General features: G+C 44.8%; 1 protein-coding gene across 5 annotated transcripts in view; it reads left to right on the top strand.

Annotated features, from left to right (window-relative positions):
* macrod2 (mono-ADP ribosylhydrolase 2) overlaps positions 1 to 19735 on the top strand; it is a 652663-nt gene that overhangs the window by 232565 nt on the left and 400363 nt on the right. For all 5 annotated transcript variants that reach the window (XM_070542125.1, XM_070542124.1, XM_070542123.1 and 2 more), the window contains one exon: positions 8409 to 8525. In XM_070542125.1, coding sequence (XP_070398226.1) covers positions 8409 to 8525 — 117 coding nt within the window. The remainder of the gene's footprint in view (positions 1 to 8408; positions 8526 to 19735) is intronic.

Here is a 19735-nt window from a genome sequence, read left to right as displayed (position 1 = left end):
GCAACACCATATATGTTCCTTTTTTCCTGACATGGTTTCAAAGTAATTATAGTCCACTGGGATCACTATAAGCTGGAAGATGTTGACATTTACCTTTTCCTGACATAAAAAAAATCCCATTCTTGTAGCATTTTTGCAGTTTGTTCTTCCTGCTTTCATGAGATGGACGGTTTTTAAGCAAACCCCCATCCAGATTCATGAATAACTATTTGATTATTTCAACAACCAATCTTATAAAAAACACTCTCAGCATTATTCCCAGCAGCTTAGGTACAAAATGTGTCAAATACCATTCAGCGTGCTTTGAAGTAAACGTGATTATTGCTCTGTCCTGCCCTAAGTTTTCACACTCTCCCTGTCAGGGGCCTCAGTAGCATGTGGAAGATCCACACGCAGCCACAACACCTTGGCTTCTGCTCTTTACGCTGTGGTGCATTCACACTAGGGCTGCACGATATTAGGAAAACCTGCGATATTCGATAACAGTGCTTAATATTGCGTTATCGATATTACTCACGATAAATGAACAAATACTAAAGTATGCAGTGTTGATGTCGTCTGGCGTGTGACGTCTGCTCTGGGCTCAAAGCAAACAAAAACTAATGCATGAATTCCATTACAACATAACATTGTTACTGCAAAAATATGCAGCTGCACCTGCTACTGTATTAGCAGCTGCACCTGCTACTGTATTAGCAGCTGCACCTGCTACTGTATTAGCAGCTGCACCTGCTACTGTATTAGCAGCTGCACCTGCTACTGTATTAGCAGCTGCACCTGCTACTGCATTAGCAGCTGCACCCGCTACTGTATTAGCAGCTGCACCTGCTACTGTATTAGCAGCTGCACCCGCTACTGCATTAGCAGCTGCACCCGCTACTGTATTAGCAGCTGCACCTGCTACTGTATCAGCAGCTGCTCCCGCTACTGTATTAGCAGCTGCACCTGCTACTGTATTAGCAGCTGCACCTGCTACTGTATCAGCAGCTGCACCCGCTACTGTATTAGCAGCTGCACCCGCTACTGCATTAGCAGCTGCACCCGCTACTGTATTAGCAGCTGCACCCGCTACTGTATTAGCAGCTGCACCTGCTACTGTATTAGCAGCTGCACCTGCTACTGTATCAGCAGCTGCACCCGCTACTGTATTAGCAGCTGCACCCGCTACTGCATTAGCAGCTGCACCCGCTACTGTATTAGCAGCTGCACCCGCTACTGTATTAGCAGCTGCACCCGCTACTGTATTAGCAGCTGCACCTGCTACTGTATTAGCAGCTGCACCCGCTACTGCATTAGCAGCTGCACCCGCTACTGTATTAGCACCTGCACCCGCTACTGCATTAGCAGCTGCACCTGCTACTGTATTAGCAGCTGCACCTGCTACTGTATTAGCAGCTGCACCTGCTACTGTATCAGCAGCTGCACCCGCTACTGTATTAGCAGCTGCACCCGCTACTGCATTAGCAGCTGCACCCGCTACTGTATTAGCAGCTGCACCCGCTACTGTATTAGCAGCTGCACCTGCTACTGTATTAGCAGCTGCACCTGCTACTGTATTAGCAGCTGCACCCGCTACTGCATTAGCAGCTGCACCCGCTACTGTATTAGCACCTGCACCCGCTACTGCATTAGCAGCTGCACCTGCTACTGTATTAGCAGCTGCACCTGCTACTGTATTAGCAGCTGCACCCGCTACTGTATTAGCAGCTGCACCCGCTACTGTATTAGCAGCTGCACCCGCTGCTGTATTAGCAGCTGCACCCGCTACTGTATTAGCAGCTGCACCCGCTACTGTATTAGCAGCTGCACCCGCTACTGTATCAGCAGCTGCTCCTGCTACTGTATCAGCAGCTGCACCCGCTACTGTATTAGCAGCTGCACCCGCTACTGTATTAGCAGCTGCACCCGCTACTGTATTAGCAGCTGCACCCGCTACTGTATTAGCAGCTGCACCCGCTACTGTATTAGCAGCTGCACCCGCTACTGTATTAGCAGCTGCACCCGCTACTGTATTAGCAGCTGCACCCGCTGCTGTATTAGCAGCCGCACCCGCTGCTGTATTAGCAGCCGCACCCGCTGCTGTATTAGCAGCCGCACCCGCTGCTGTATTAGCAGCCGCACCCGCTGCTGTATTAGCAGCTGCACCCGCTACTGTATTAGCAGCCGCACCCGCTACTGTATTAGCAGCTGCACCCGCTACTGTATTAGCAGCTGCACCCGCTACTGTATTAGCAGCTGCACCCGCTACTGTATTAGCAGCTGCACCCGCTACTGTATTAGCAGCTGCACCCGCTACTGTATTAGCAGCTGCACCCGCTACTGTAATAGCACTTGCACCCGCTACTGTATTAGCAGCTGCACCCGCTACTGTATTAGCAGCTGCACCTGCTACTGTATTAGCAGTTGCACCCGCTACTGTATTAGCAGCTGCACCCGCTACTGTATTAGCAGCTGCACCCGCTACTGTATTAGCAACTGCACCCGCTACTGTATTAGCAACTGCACCCGCTACTGTATCAGCAGCTGCACCCGCTACTGTATCAGCAGTTGCACCTGCTACTGTATTAGCAACTGCACCTGCTACTGTATTAGCAGCTGCACCCGCTACTGTATTAGCAGTTGCACCCGCTACTGTATTAGCAACTGCACCTGCTACTGTATTAGCAGCTGCACCCGCTACTGTATTAGCAGCCGCACCCGCTACTGTATTAGCAACTGCACCTGCTACTGTATTAGCAACTGCACCCGCTACTGTATCAGCAGCTGCACCCGCTACTGTATTAGCAACTGCACCCGCTACTGTATTAGCAGCTGCACCCGCTACTGTATTAGCAGCTGCACCCGCTACTGTATTAGCAGCTGCACCCGCTACTGTAATAGCACTTGCACCCGCTACTGTAATAGCACTTGCACCCGCTACTGTATTAGCAGCTGCACCCGCTACTGTATTAGCAGTTGCACCTGCTACTGTATTAGCAGCTGCACCCGCTACTGTATTAGCAACTGCACCCGCTACTGTATTAGCAACTGCACCCGCTACTGTATTAGCAACTGCACCCGCTACTGTATTAGCAACTGCACCCGCTACTGTATCAGCAGCTGCACCCGCTACTGTATTAGCAGTTGCACCCGCTACTGTATTAGCAACTGCACCTGCTACTGTATTAGCAGCTGCACCCGCTACTGTATTAGCAGTTGCACCTGCTACTGTATTAGCAACTGCACCTGCTACTGTATTAGCAGCTGCACCCGCTACTGTATTAGCAGTTGCACCTGCTACTGTATTAGCAACTGCACCTGCTACTGTATTAGCAACTGCACCTGCTACTGTATCAGCAGCTGCACCCGCTACTGTATTAGCAACTGCACCCGCTACTGTATTAGCAGCTGCACCCGCTACTGTATTAGCAGCTGCACCCGCTACTGTATTAGCAGCTGCACCCGCTACTGTATCAGCAGCTGCACCCGCTACTGTATTAGCAGCTGCACCCGCTACTGTATCAGCAGCTGCACCCGCTACTGTATTAGCAACTGCACCCGCTACTGTATTAGCAACTGCACCCGCTACTGTATTAGCAGCTGCACCCGCTACTGTATTAGCAACTGCACCCGCTACTGTATCAGCAGCTGCACGCGCTACTGTATCAGCAGCTGCACCCGCTACTGTATCAGCAGCTGCACCCGCTACTGTATCAGCAGCTGCACCCGCTACTGTATCAACAGCTGCACCCGCTACTGTATCAGCATCTGCACCCGCTACTGTATCACCAGCTGCACCCGCTACTGTATCAGCAGCTGCACCCGCTACTGTATTAGCAGCTGCACCCGCTACTGTATTAGCAGCTGCACCCGCTACTGTATTAGCAGCTGCACCCGCTACTGTATTAGCAGCTGCACCTGCTACTGTATTAGCAGCTGCACCCGCTACTGTATTAGCAGCCGCACCCGCTACTGTATTAGCAACTGCACCTGCTACTGTATTAGCAACTGCACCCGCTACTGTATCAGCAGCTGCACCCGCTACTGTATTAGCAACTGCACCCGCTACTGTATTAGCAGCTGCACCCGCTACTGTATTAGCAGCTGCACCCGCTACTGTATTAGCAGCTGCACCCGCTACTGTAATAGCACTTGCACCCGCTACTGTAATAGCACTTGCACCCGCTACTGTATTAGCAGCTGCACCCGCTACTGTATTAGCAGTTGCACCTGCTACTGTATTAGCAGCTGCACCCGCTACTGTATTAGCAACTGCACCCGCTACTGTATTAGCAACTGCACCCGCTACTGTATTAGCAACTGCACCCGCTACTGTATCAGCAGCTGCACCCGCTACTGTATTAGCAGTTGCACCCGCTACTGTATTAGCAACTGCACCTGCTACTGTATTAGCAGCTGCACCCGCTACTGTATTAGCAGTTGCACCTGCTACTGTATTAGCAACTGCACCTGCTACTGTATTAGCAGCTGCACCCGCTACTGTATTAGCAGTTGCACCTGCTACTGTATTAGCAACTGCACCTGCTACTGTATTAGCAACTGCACCTGCTACTGTATCAGCAGCTGCACCCGCTACTGTATTAGCAACTGCACCCGCTACTGTATTAGCAGCTGCACCCGCTACTGTATTAGCAGCTGCACCCGCTACTGTATTAGCAGCTGCACCCGCTACTGTATCAGCAGCTGCACCCGCTACTGTATTAGCAGCTGCACCCGCTACTGTATCAGCAGCTGCACCCGCTACTGTATTAGCAACTGCACCCGCTACTGTATTAGCAACTGCACCCGCTACTGTATTAGCAGCTGCACCCGCTACTGTATTAGCAACTGCACCCGCTACTGTATCAGCAGCTGCACGCGCTACTGTATCAGCAGCTGCACCCGCTACTGTATCAGCAGCTGCACCCGCTACTGTATCAGCAGCTGCACCCGCTACTGTATCAACAGCTGCACCCGCTACTGTATCAGCATCTGCACCCGCTACTGTATCACCAGCTGCACCCGCTACTGTATCAGCAGCTGCACCCGCTACTGTATTAGCAGCTGCACCCGCTACTGTATTAGCAGCTGCACCCGCTACTGTATTAGCAGCTGCACCCGCTACTGTATTAGCAGCTGCACCCGCTACTGTATTAGCAACTGCACCCGCTACTGTATCAGCAGCTGCACCCGCTACTGTATTAGCAGCTGTACCCGCTACTGTATTAGCAGCTGCACCTGCTACTGTATTAGCAGCTGCACCCGCTACTGTATTAACAGCTGCACCTGCTACTGTATTAGCAGCTGCACCCGCTACTGTATTAGCAACTGCACCCGCTACTGTATCAGCAGCTGCACCCGCTACTGTATTAGCAGCAGCACCCGCTACTGTATTAGCAGCTGCACCCGCTACTGTATTAGCAGCAAAACAACAAACTGCATGCATGCAGTTTCTCAGTGACTTTAAAACATCACCTCCACCATAAAACTTTTTCTGATGCTCCAAATACAGAAAAACATCCCTTACCAGGGTTTTTAGACTAAATGAATAAATCAGAAAGTAAGTTTAAACGTTAAATAATAGTTAACATCACTTAAATGCAACAGCAAATTCTCTCATTGCTACTGAGCATTTTCTCCACTTATGTGGTTATGATATAAGGCTGTTGCTGTAACTGGGAAGTGAACTGTGCTGGGCCAAACTAGGAGAATATTAAGATTTTCTGAGGGAAAGAGAAAAACAATTGTCTACATTTCAGAAGAGGAACTGGCAAGAATCTACATGGAAAATATGTGAAAACGTTTGTTTTTCACCCCAAATTGAATAAGTTTACCTAGATCTTAAAAAGCAGCTCAGATGATGAAACTGCAACTATGATTCTGGTAACAAGCTAACAATTGAACTAGCTCCTCTAAGATGAGCGGCTAGCAGAGCTTCTGACTGACAGTTTATGTGCAGCAGCAAACCAACTATCCTGATTAACAAGGTTATAAAAGCTCATAAATGAAAAATCACTTTGATGTGTGGGGGAACTTTTCCAGGCCCTCTGTAGCAGCTCAGGGGGGGACTGGGATGAGAGTGCTGTAGCCTTTTATTTGGAAGCTAACCGGTAAATTGTGTGATGTCACTGTGTTGTTTTCATACAAGAAACAAATGATATTGATGTAGAGGGACTTATTGAAATTAAAAGTAAGCCATTTTTCATCACTTTGAAAATCTCTATTTTAGCATGAATTTTAAAAAAGTCATGTTTGTTGTCTTCAAAGATTAAGTCCTATTTGTTTCTCCCGATTCCGATCCTTTCAAAAACACGTGATCTGGACCGATTTCAGATCACGTGATCGGATTGGAGCATCCCTAGTTATCTCCATATAAATCCAACCCTTTCAGGACTTTGAACAGATACCCGCATTTCACGACTGTGTCAGCAGTGGGTGATGTCACCGATCAGCGCCAAAAAGCATCCACAGTAACATAAAAACTTTTAATCTGTCAAAGTACAGCAGGGAAAGATGCTGCCTGCTGAAAAATGTGGCGTTCAATGATAGGGTTTCTCCCAGCGCTTTAAAAGCCTTATATAGCCTTGGTAACCCCCCCCCCCCCCCCCCCCCCCCCCGAACCTTCTCCGCTAGTATCTTTGGTAGGTTTTTATGACGAACAATTTGTAGGCAGAAGAACAACTAAGGAACAATGGCTGGATGGTATTTTTGTTGACTTTTCCATAAAATCTGTCTTCCCTTTTTAAAACACGATCATCTGTGTTAATGCAAAGTGAAATTAGTCCCAATATCACAGAGCTAATCATCATAATCTGAGCAATGAAAGAAGCCTTTTCTAAGCAACAATAGCTCCCATGCTCAGTTGCAGTCATGTTACATGAATTTCCTGTTTGTGCATTTTCCTTTTTTATGGTTCCTGGCACACTGAGGCCCGAGAAACTGAATTCAAATGATTTATCCGGAAGCACAAGGAAAGATAAAAAATTAAAAAAAATTCAAAAGGCTTTAGAGCTTTCAGTTCAGCCTTTTGCATTTAGCGCTTCGTGTTTGTGAGATGTTTGGAACCAATTGTGATGCAAATCAGTGTGCCTCCTGATCATGGCCAATCTTGTTCGCACAGTTTATATTATAAAAATGCCAAGCCTACAGACAGCGCTACATCTGCTGTGTGTTGTGCTAAGTAGCTTCCATTGTCACCGCAGCGATCCCCTCTGCATATCCACATCACTGTCAGAATCATGTTACTTTTTATTTTTGAAAAGCCATCAGGATTCGTCTCTGTCAACTGCCTGTCCCTCAGTCCATTAAAGATGATGGATAGAACGGGAAAATCTTCCGCCCAGCTGTTGTCATTGACTCATCTGGAAAAAAACTGAAAGGAACTCAGAAGAAGGGCCGTCCCTCATCAAAAGGCCTTTTGTCTGTGCTCATGATGGGAAGCAAAATACATGTTTGGAGATGCTGGGAAACAAATCTACAGACCATGTTTCTGGCTCTGTAAATGATGGATTAGCGCGTTATTGAGGAAGATGCTGATTCAAGGCCAGCCTTCCATTGTCTGAACCCGCTTTGTCCACGTAGGGTCACGGGGGGGTGGGGGGGTGGCACACCCTGGACAGAGTGCCAGTCCATCGCAGATGATGATTCAAGGCCATTATTTATTATTTTTGTCAATTTTTATCCAAACTGCATAGTTAAACTCAGGGTTTTGGTCAACTCTTCAAGAAATGAACCCAGATGAAGATCGTCCCATTTTTCCAGCTGCTTCTGTTGTCATCTAATGGTTTGAGAGGATTTTACAGAACGACTTTGAGGAGGATTTTATGATATTTCAGCGTGATTGATAACGCACTCAAGGAGGAATGTCGGGCTTTCAGAGACGGATAATGTGGATTTCTATCTCTCTGCCTTCCTCCGCAAGACGTCCCATCAATCATGTGCATCATGTCCTTAACCTGGTGAAATTAAAACCTTAAGGAGGGTGGGGGCCCAGGGTCTCAGCAGAACCAGGACACCCACGTCCAAACGGGGGTGGGGTGCTCGACAGACTTGGAACACAGATCCCAATCGCACTGACTGACGCGAGAAACTAGGGAGAGAATACAGTTAATGATCTGACTTCTTATTGCTGTTGACAGAGGAGAAGGATTACAGGAAGAACAGTCTCATTTTCACCCTGAGCTGAGGCGTTATTAGATCTCAGCTCATCTAATTTCATTCCGAAGGTTGTCCATATTTACCAGCAACAGGCACAGCGCGCTGTAGCTGTCTCCCGTCAGGAAGGAACAACCAGAGCCAGATCGTTTTTAACATGGATTCAGTTACTAGTTTCCACCACAAAAATTCTTCCTGCTTGTTTGTTTCTATCCCAGCAGGTTTGAAATCTGTGTTCCTCCTGAAGTAAACCTCTCCGTGTTTGTGTGTTTCAGTCGACGGATGCATACACAAAGCAGCAGGCTCCTGTCTGTATGACGAGTGTCACTCGCTAAAGGGCTGCGAAACCGGCCAAGCCAAGATCACCTGCGGCTACGATCTCCCTGCAAGATGTGAGTATCAGTGATTATTATCATTTCTTGATTGCTCTGTAATGTGCGCACCGGTGCTTTGCAGAAAATGTTCCTCTTATCCAATCTTCTACCACAGAGGGATGATGGTTGGAGAATAAAAACATTTACAAGTTAAATGAGAATTCAGCGTTAATGCGTCAACCCAAATCTGAAAACGAGAGAGTGATGCTTGGAAAAAAATCCTTTTTTTTAATATTTCAGGTTCAGCACAAAATTCTTTCTCACAAACTTTAAACGACTGGATGTAAACACTTAATGCATTTTGTTATAGGTGAAACTGAATTAGCGCAGTCTTGATTTAATGTTTAATTTTAAACCTTTTGGAAATAACTTCTATTGATATCTTATATTGCACGAACAGCCGTTCCACTGCTGTGTTAAGAACATTCAAGAATCTCTTAAAACCTTCCATCTTGAAGATGGTGCATCATTTTATTATGGCTTTCTTAGCTGGACGTTCCACCAAATGCGTAAGTGGTGAGTTACGGAGATGTCCTTCCTACCGATGGTATTTTAGAAACGTATCGGCAGTGAATCTGTTCCACATCATGAATCCACCCGAGAATGGGAAGATCATGTCTGGTTTTGCCTGTTAACACGATAAAAAGTAAGGAGAAAGATGGCAACGTGCATCCAGAAAGGTCCGTGGTTTCGTTTCAGTTCTTTTTACCTCAGCCACAGAGGTTTCACAGGTAGTGACGTTTTTGTTTACTGGTTAGGAAAAACAAAATCTTTTTTTTTATTTTGGAAGTTGCCGGATGTTTTGCTGTCTGGCCTGATCTGAACTTAAGCTTAGCACATAAGAAATAGAACTCAAGCATAGATTTAGCAGAGTGACGCTACACTAACTGGGACGTGTCCAACATGCACCGCTTCGTGCCCAATGGACACACGTTCCTCCACTATGATGATGACTATTAGCTAGCTGCGTCTTACCAGGTAGAACGGGTCGCCTCATGATCGGAGGATTGTGGGCCTGATTCCAACTACCACCATGGGTACTCTGCTGACGTGTCCCTGGGCAAGACTCTTCACCCGACTCGCCTGTGTTGGTGGTAGTCAGAGGGGCCGATAGAGCAAAATGGCAGCCTTGCCTTTGTCCGACTGCCCCATGGGGGCTGTGGCTAGCTTCCCATCACCAGCAGTGTGTGAATGTCAGAGTAATGGAAAGCGCTTTAGGGGCCTTGAAAAGCACTGTACAACTCCAGTTGGTTATTGTTATGAATGTGATAATTATTCACAGACGCTACGCGCTCCACACGGATCCGATGGAAAGCTTGGGTTAGTGTCCCCAATACTGTTCACTGTTTTTGTCCGATACCGTGGTCGTGTATCTGTACTTGTGAAAGTAATCTGATACCAGTTAGATAAATATGAAGTTGTTATTCGGAGGGTGTTTTTGATATATTTGTGGTGTTTAATGGAAGTGTCATTTTCTCACATTAAGGAAGCCATTAGTTGCCTAATTTGATGGATTTTTCATCCTTGATTTATTCTGTTCAATCAAATAAATCCTATTGTCATCCAATGAATGATAAGAAACAGGACTACACTTTGTTTTTGAGGTTTTATTTTGCTTCTAAATCCATTAATTGTGTATTTTTCATGTTGGTACACATTAACCCTTCTTTCTGGGTACTTTCTTTCACACACACACACACACTCGTCATCTTTTCCACGTTGCTCCCCACACACTCGAGTCAAAAAACATGAGCGGGATGAAGAAATGTCACTTGGTGTAATTCAGTCGAAACAAATGTCCCAGTAGTCCTAACCTCACCCTGAAGGATTTCTGAGAGACAGCCAGGAGAAGACATTGAAGCACAGATGAAATTAGGTTGTGTTAATATGGTGTGTCGTAAAGATGTCAAACAAATGGAGCAGATAAACTGTGAGACAGTTTTGTGGGCAGCCAGCTCAAGCGTGTTCAGATTCAAAGCTGGTTACACCGTGACAGTTTAATAACCTCCGATGTCACATGGTAGCAACCACGCTGACATCGCTTGCTGTTGTAATTATCTCAGAACAAAAAAATTCTTGTTGTGACTTGATTTTTGTTTCTCAGCGTGATTTTATGTTACTCTTGATGTTTACCCTGATGTGGTGTTATTTTCCTTCTGTCTACAGAACAGAAACAGACTGGATTTTAGGGTTAGACAGTCTGTGGATGTTTTTATCTTTTACCGGTGAGTTTTCTGTGTGGTCCACTTCTATGAAGAAATAGCAACCACTCCCCGACCCCTGAGCAGAATAAACAAACTTTTTTCACATTTTTGAACCTTGCCTTAATTCGTGGATCTTGCACTAATGAGAGGAAAAGTAAAATTATGTGAAATAGCCAGTTGCTTACATTACTGACTTAATGTTGATATATTAACTAAGATTAATGAGTTCATGTTTAAAGATTTGATTTAAGTATTTTTATTGAAGTAATTAAGGCCGGCAAATACAGATACTATTATTCTTAAGGTAAAAATAGAACTTATTCCCCTTAAATGTGTCAAAGTAGGATTTTCCTTAGTTGTTTATTTCCTTTTGAATTTGAGCTAAATTTGTTTTATATGTTCAGCCACAGCTGATTTTAAAGGGGAAAAAAACAGTTATTAATTCTAAATAAACATCTTTATTCAATCCAATTCAAAAATACTTTACTAATCCCAGAAGGAAACTGATTGCTGTAGTAGCTCAGAATAATAATAATAATCAAGTCATCAAAGAGGTGTTGTATATTACAATGGCTGTTGGCAGGAAGGATCTCCAGTAGCGGTCAGTGTTGCAGCCAAACTGAAGAAGCCTCTGACTGAAGACACTCTTCCGTTGTCGGACAGTCTTGTGAAGAGAAAGCTCAGGGTTGTCCATCATGTTCTTGATTCTCTGGAGAATCCTTCTTTGCATCATCTCCTCCAGCGGTTCCACAGTCGTCCCCAGAACAGAACCAGCCTTTTTTATTAGGCTGTTGAGCCTTTTCAGGTCCCTGCTTCTGATGCTGCTACCCCAACAGACGATGGCTGAAGAGATTACACTCTCAACAACAGACTTGTAGAAGATCTGCAGCATCTTGCTACAGACATTGAAGGACCTAAGCGTCCTCAAGAAGTGCAGTCTGCTGTGTCCCTTCTTGTAAACAGCTTCGCTGTTCTTTCTCCAGTCCAGTCTGTTGTCCAGGTGAACTCCAAGGTATTTGTATTCCTCAACCACCTCCACTTCTTCTCCCATGATGGAATCAGTGTTTGACTCCACCCTGTTTCTTCTGAAGTCTAAAATCATCTCCTTTGTTTTGTTCACGTTCAAGGTCAGATGATTGTTTCCACACCCTGCCACAAAGCGCTCCACCAGCTCTCTGTACTCAGCTTCCTGTCCATCTCTGATACACCCGACAACTGCAGAGTCATGAGTATTTCTGTAGATGACAGGTCTCTGACTTGTACTGGAAGTCTGAGGTGTACAGGGTGAAAAGGAATGGTGAGAGTACAGCGCCCTGTGGTGCTCCAATGTTACTGATCACCTGGTTTGATGTGCAGTTCTTCAGCCTCACAAACTGTGGTCTGTTTGTCAGGTAGTCTTTAATCCAGGCGATAGTTGAGGCCCCCACCTGTGTCTTCTGGAGTTTCTGGCAAAGTACATCAGGCTGGATTGTGTTAAATGCACTGGGTACATCAAAGAACATGACCCTCACAGTGCTGCCTGCTTTGTCCAGGTGACAGTTGGTTGGTTGAAGCAGCTGGATGATGGCATCTTCAACTCCAACTCCATGGCGATAAGCAAACTGCAGCGGGTCCTGATATGTTCTAGTTTGCTTATTCAGGTGGACCAACAGGAGTCTCTCCAGGACCTTCATGATGTGGGATGTCAGGACAACCGGTCTGTAGTCATCATTGACTGATGGGCGAGATTTCTTCGGAACTGGAACAAGGCAGAATGTCTTCCACAGGACTGGAACCTTCTCCTGGGCCAGGCTGAGGTTGAAGAGGTGCTGCAGAATCCCTGCTCTGCACAGGCCTTCAGTACTCTGGGGCTGACACCATCTGGACCTGCTGCCTTGTTCCTGTTCAGTCTCTCCAGCTGCCTCTTCGCCTGACTTCTAGAGACAGATAGGTGGGAGGGGGAGGTAAATGGGGCAGCAGCATCTCCTGACTTGGTTGAAGACAGATTTATAGAACCAGAAGAGTCCATGACTGTGTTGGAGGACAAAAGAGCTGGCATGTGACAGGAAAATGTTGGATCAGAGGAGGATGGGATGTCTGACTGGCTGGGGACAGGCGAGGAGGATGCTGGGTTTGTTCCTGAACTGAACCTATTGAAGAACTTGTTCAGTTCATTGGCTGTGTCCAGGCTGCCATCTGTGCAATCCTTCCTCTGCTTGAAGCCTGTGTTCTTCTTCATCCCTGACCAGACATCTCTGATATTGTCCCTCTGTAGTTTGTTCTCCAGCTTCTTCCTGTATGCCTCCTTGCTGTCTCTGATCTTGATCTTCAGTTGCTTCTGTATACTCCTCAATAATTCCCTGTCTCCCTCCTTGAAGGCTCTTTTTTTCTCATTTAGCAGATTCTTCAGTTCACTGGTGGTCCAGGGTTTGTTAGCGAAGCATCTCACTGTTCTGGTGGGTTAGGGTGATCAGTCATACCAGGAGTCGGACGTTTAGTTGTTTAGGTAACCAAGCTGACTGTAAAGCTGTTGCAGCAACTTTTTACTTAATCACCTGTTTGGTCAACGTAGTTTGAAGAAAACATTCATCTGAAATACACCACAACTTTAAAACCTTCCCGCTGTATAAAGATCATGTAGACTTGTATTTAGACATTAGTAGAAACAGCTGCGTCTGCAGTTTTAAGAGTTTGTAGTAATCGTCCCGTAGTTTATGTGAATATTTAGCTTCTTAGATCAAAACTCCAAGCTTAAGAATGCACATGCAGGAGTGTGATTTTCTTTCACAAGCTAAAAGTATCTTTAACTGAAAACACAAAGATACACACGAAACATGTGAATAAAGTGAAAGTGGGATTTAGACTTCATTCTAGTTTTTCATCATCTTGTATTCTTTCTAATGAACCAGCCATTCAAAATCTTCTACATTTAAAAAGTTCTCATCTTACAATTACTTTTGAAGATGTTGTCTTTGGTGCATCGTCTTGCCACCAGTGTGCTCATCAGCAAATCCATTTGTAGATTTTGCAAACTCATGTGGGATAAATGAGGGAAGAATCCCATTTCTCACTGAGGAACCATTCCCTCTTCACTCTGAAGAAAGCAGTTGATCTGGAATCAGAGTTGTCCTTGTTTGGAGATTGGATGTGCTGAGGGAATGGAAAATGACCAGGCTAACCCACCCCATCCATTATTTCCTTTCTTTCTTCCCCTCCCCCTTCTAAAGGCAAGAAAATTGTTCTCCATTACATCTCACTAAGCAGTTTAGGCTGTGAATCCCAGCAGCAAAATGAGCCTTTCTTTTAAGAGGGCCGTGCACATGTGCGAGTTATTATTATTGAGTCGACCCAAGATTATTAATCAATGATAGTAATTACCCACCTGCCCTAATAACCTGCCCTACCCTAGAAAAAAGACCAAGAATAAAATTTGGTACATCAATCAGGTAAGGAGTCTACGTATTTGTCCTCATCTGTTAGCAGTCGAGCGCAGCCGTGCCCGTGACGACAGTAGATGGATGGGCACGGTCCTTCCGTTACTGACACTGAGATTTAAGTGTGTTGAAAAGTGTCTGAGAAGTCACCAAAGTGATGCACGGAGATGGATCCATGTCGGTGGCTGCTGCCTTCATCATGATGTTCATAAAACGGTGTTGATTATCTAAAGGAAGCAACATCAATATTTAATTTCATGAACCAGTCTGGTGGGGCTGCTTTTTCAAAGAAGATAGACAGGAATCATAATTTCATCATTATGATTGCCACCTGCAGAACCACTGACCCGGTTGTTGAACTGACTGAGAAACATTTGAAAGTTTTTTTTTTTTTTTCAAAAATCATCCAGTAATCAACTTTTTATTAGCAGGGTGCATTCTTGTTGAAGGCTGGATGCAAATTGCATAGTTTTACCAGATTTCGTGGTGGTTGTTGTTTTAGACTTCCCCTGGACCACAGAAACTTAAAGATTAAAGTAAATACTACATCAGGTTATAAAGTCATAAGAACCATTTGAGGTACTCTTTGTTGCCATAGGTATTGGGACTCCCCACTAATTCCAGTAGCATTTGATGTGGAGAACTTTTACGGAGTCAGAACCTCTGTCTGATCAAACACCTTTGGGAAACCGTGGAGAGCAGATACTGTGGTCCAGGTCCATCATCAGTGCCTGGCCTCACAACTACACTGCTGTAGGATTGGTGAAGAATTCCTGTAAACATACTCCTGATCCCAGATGTTTTCCTAGAAGAGTTGATGCTGTTATAGCTACAATGGTGGACCAGGTCTATGTCGAACTAAGCAGATTAAAATCCATCTGTCACACAAGTTTGTCTTGATTTACCTTAGACTGGCTGTGCCATGGCCGTTAGCTTGTTTCTTTAGTTTTAAGCTTCTGTTTTAGAGTAGATGGTTCTTTGGCTCAATAAAGACTTGCATGAGTGACTCACGAGGCTGGTAGGCAAATACGATGTTGATCTAAAACAAGCACATCCTAAAAGCTAAAATAGAAGCTCACTGTTGTCTTCTGCTGTGATGAGTATTTGTAGAACTGGTTCAAACTTTGATAAAAAAAAATCTAAACCAAAGATACAACACTTCAATCAAGACACGCTCTTTTATTGTTGTCATCGGTCAATGTTGGGTAGTTGAGTGTCGCTCAATCACAACGTTCCATTGAGAGTCCTTTAACCATTATAACCGTTGTATACCGTATCATAATCTTGTCTGAAATCACCTGTAGTGCAGTTGTGGAGTGGTTTTAGAGTCCGATGGTTGCTATCTGCAGTGCTAGACCACATTTTCCTCATCAACTATTATCTTTGTTGCGTGGGTGGGGCTCAGCCAGCAGTCAGTGATTGCTTTCATGCTGGCTCTGTTGAGATAAAGTTGCTCAGTTGTGAAAAATGTTATATAAATGTAAAATACCTGTTTCACAGTGAAGCAAACGGACACTCTCTGAAGGGTTTGCACCAAAACTGAGTGTGTCTTTTTGTTTTGAGCCGTTGTCTCAGCAGGGCAGGAAGTTTATCCTTCAGCTGCTCTTTCTCCCTGCCTCCCACTAGATTTGTGTCGGGACCCAAAGGTCCCGTGGGATCCCACTTCTAATGAAGTCCACCTGTACAAATCATAGTTAGAAACGTCGTCAGCGTTCAGTCCTCCGAGCACAACACACAGCCTTTATGCAAACATCTCTTTCAAGGCTTTATTTATCATTATGTGGCTGAAAAACCCAACTTTAACCTTCTTTAAATAGTATTTTATTTACCTTTTAAAGTAAACAATGCAGTAATTATTGAGAGAGACCTGAACTAGTAGAGACACGAGTTTCATTCATTCCTCTCATGTGCCAAAAGAGGAGGGACAGTTGGGCTTTCCTCCAAAATACTATTATGTTTTGATCCTGATATGGAAAGTTGCATTGGTCTTCCTTGGATTAGAGCTAAAAATACTTAGTAAATGTCATCGGTTTGATCCCAATTCTTTTTAGGCGTCTACATATTCTTGATCGGGATGAAGCTTATGTCAGCCTCAACATCTTCGTCGTTGGGTGACTGTAGAGTAAAAAGTGGTGCAGATATGTCAGAAAAAAGTGAAATCCTCATAAAGTGTTCTTTAGGACTTTATAAAAGGTTTAAAAAGTGCTTAAAAAGTAGAGAACATTATCTAAACCCTCCCTTCTGATTCAGTAAAGTAAGATCAAGCTCAACGACCTATCGATTCCATCTGCTCTCAGGAGTGAAGTCGACACCAAGAGTCTTAAAATGAAAAAGCGGCATTCGCTTATCCAAAGTACCGCTGTAATGTGAATGTGTGACACATCTGAGGGCGATACGTGGTGACTAAACTTCACAGTGGAAACGACTGAATCCCACCATTACTATGCTGCTCCACAGATCCACACTAATAACGTTTAGCCAAGACCTTACGGGTTAATCTGCACTTGCACATATCAGCCCTAGCTGTCACAGTAGACCTAGAATGTGTTTAGGGTTCAAACCAGAGGTCTGCGTGAGAAAGTTAATGTTTCAAAGGAACTTTTAGATGGAGGATGGCTGTTGGCACTCCCCAGTTTTCATCTGAAATCCTTTACCCAGTTCTGCTGCTTCTCCCCAGGGCAACTTTAGATTGGCAGTTCAAAACGCTCTTGCTGTTTATTGTTTTGTTTCTTTTCCTCTACCCCCTCGTTTTTCTCCTTCTGGAGCTCTAAGTATTTGCTTTAAATAATACATTCTATTCAGATGTAAGACAGCGAGGCCAGCATTTTGTTTCATCGCGTTACTGTCATAACAACGGCGTCTTTCCATTTTAATCTTTGTTGATGTGTTTGTGAAAAGCTGTGGCAGCTGCAGCGTTAGACTCACAAAGAATTGGCTTTATTTCTAATATCCATGTTTCTTTTGTTCATATTTGAATTTTCTCGTTTTATCTGGAAGGGATCAGCGGTTCACTCGGTCCTGTGAGCTAGACGCCGTTTTAGATCTCAGCCACCATTTCCGTTCTGATAGTTTGGAGGCAGAACCTTGTTCGTGCGGCGTCGAGTGGCTGGCAGACTTGTGATCACGCCCTCATCTAAAGCAGGATGCTAACCGTTTTTAGCACACTAGGCTGCTATTCCATGTCCACCGTGACTTATTTCAGCAGAACAATTCACATCTCTGCTGCTGTTTCTATGCAAACCTTTCAACCAAGCACGCGTGCTGTTTAGGGAATTAAGGGAGTTCTGCCTCCACAAATGGGTGTGAATACATTTTCTTGCTCCTTTGCTAGTTTATTGCCCTAATCGTAAATAAAGCCAATATATTTTTGAGAGTTAATTTATGAAGGAATGCATAATTTCTAGGGTATCTGTTATCCTTTTTCAGAAAATTAGCATTAAGCAACAGAATGTTTGTACAGAGTCAGGCACGGCCCAAGTGATTCCCAGAAACTGTGTTGTCGGTGCAAATGGACTTTATGGGGTCGTAGTTAGACAAAACACCTCTGGGAGACACTCCCCAATTCAGTTCACATTCCTCTTTATCAGCTGCTCCCTTTCAGCGCAGAATCAGAATCTGGTGTTTACTGTAACTGCACCTGTGCTAATAATACTAATCATCTGCTGCAGATAAATTTTATCCCGATCGCGTGTGAGGAATCCTTCCCACGCCACAGTTAATCTAGGAGACCAGGCCGTCTGTTCTCCCTCCACTCAGCAAACACAGATAAATCACAGCAAAGTACCCACTATTAGTAGGTGACTTCCAACAGGTTCTGATTGAATTAGACCCACGGATGTTATCAGTTTGCTGCTCTTGTATAAGTTTCTACTCATCACCTGAACAGAGTGGCTGGTGGAGTCAGTTTCAGTATACACAAAGTTATTCTGGTCTCTGTTTTCAAAAATAAAGCCAGTTTTATGAAAATATTATAGTTTGACTTCAGTTTTCAACTTTATTTTTAATTTACTTAAGAATATTTGATGCAGTCATTTACATACTTTTTCATGGTTCTTAAGCAACATTAAGGGAGCATAGATGGAGTTTTGTGTCGATGTTGAGTACAAAAGTTAGAAAATAAGTATAATAAATTAACCCTCCCACTGTCCTCATGGGTGTGACCTCGCGAGGAAAGTTGACCATTGAGCAGGGTCGACGCGTTCTGTTCCATGGCGAAATCCAATCTTCCGTTGTTTTGATTGGCTGTGTCAGGTTGATGGTTTATCCCTTGGGTCCACGTGGCAGGGGTGAGGAGTGGGTGCCACCTCACCCCTGCCACGTGGACCTCAAGGAAATAAACCATCAATCCTGCTCAATGGTCAACGTTCCTCGCGGGGTCACCCATAAAGACAGTGGGAGGGTTAACGCTGAGGCGGGGGCATGTATCAGTTCACCATTTCCAGGAACTAGCAGTGAGCCACATCACAGCTGAGCTGATATTTGGACAGCTCGCCTCTGATTGGACAACAGCAACACCACTCTCCCACTGACTTTCAACGTTGATGTTTTATCTCCACAAATAAAACACAAGCCTGGAGGAGCTTCTGCCTTGTGGTGAAGTTGCTAATGCTAATGGCTAGCTTCTACTATTTCAGATCTTCTCTGCCGTTTCCTGGACGATAAACTAAAAACAGCTTTCCTTATTGTGACTCAAGATGGGTGAGTCCATGAACGTTGAGTGAAAGTGTGACGTAGATCTGTCAAACTTCTCTGATTCTAGAGTTTCACCGTCTATTTTCTATCAGAAGCTAATGCAGGAGATAGGTGTAGGAGACTATTTCCATCTTTAGCCTGCATGAAACACTCAGAGTGACTGACTATAATTAAAAACAATCATAAAAGGGGTTTTCAGTCTTTCACACATTTAAAAAACAAACATCTTGTGACTGTGATGCTCATTTTGGAATCATTATGGGCTCGACACGCGGGAGGCCACAAACGACCGCGCTCAGCGAAATTCGTCACTGTCGCTTTTATTACCTGACACACGGGAGGCGATCCGCGGCAGCGGCCAGCGGAGAAGCCGTCTACGCGTTCTGTTCCATGGCGAAATCGAAACTTCCGTTGTTTTGCTTGGCTGTGTCAGGTTGGAGGGAATTAAGGTTATTTAAGCGGTTCAGAGTTAATAAAGCGGTAGATATGATGTTTCACAAGGTGCTGCTAGAGTTATGTGAAATCTTACTTCTGATTTTACTATAAAACATAATAATAATCAACTTCTCCTCCATGTTTGCTCGGATATGTACGGAGCATCCTGTCCGCTCATTGGTCAGTGAATGAAACCTCCGTTGATTGGTCCTCGTCCGAGCGATGGCGATGAAAAGTTATAAATATTTCAACTTTCTGGGATCGCGTCGCTGGATCGCCTGTGCACGACACGTGCACAAGCGCAAAATTTCACACGCACGTTTTTCGCATTTCGCTTGGTAGGAGGGAGACCCGCGTTTATCGCTTTGTCGCGCACGTCTCATTGAAAATGAATGGAGGAGAGGCGATGTGGCCTCCCGTGTGTCGAGCCCATAACTCTGTTGATATGAATTTATTATAGTAAAGGAAGATATTATGGTTTGAA

The sequence above is a fragment of the Nothobranchius furzeri genome, chromosome 12, assembly GCF_043380555.1.
Source record: "Nothobranchius furzeri strain GRZ-AD chromosome 12, NfurGRZ-RIMD1, whole genome shotgun sequence".
NCBI lineage: Eukaryota > Metazoa > Chordata > Actinopteri > Cyprinodontiformes > Nothobranchiidae > Nothobranchius > Nothobranchius furzeri.
This window is presented reverse-complemented; position numbering and strand designations above follow the sequence as displayed.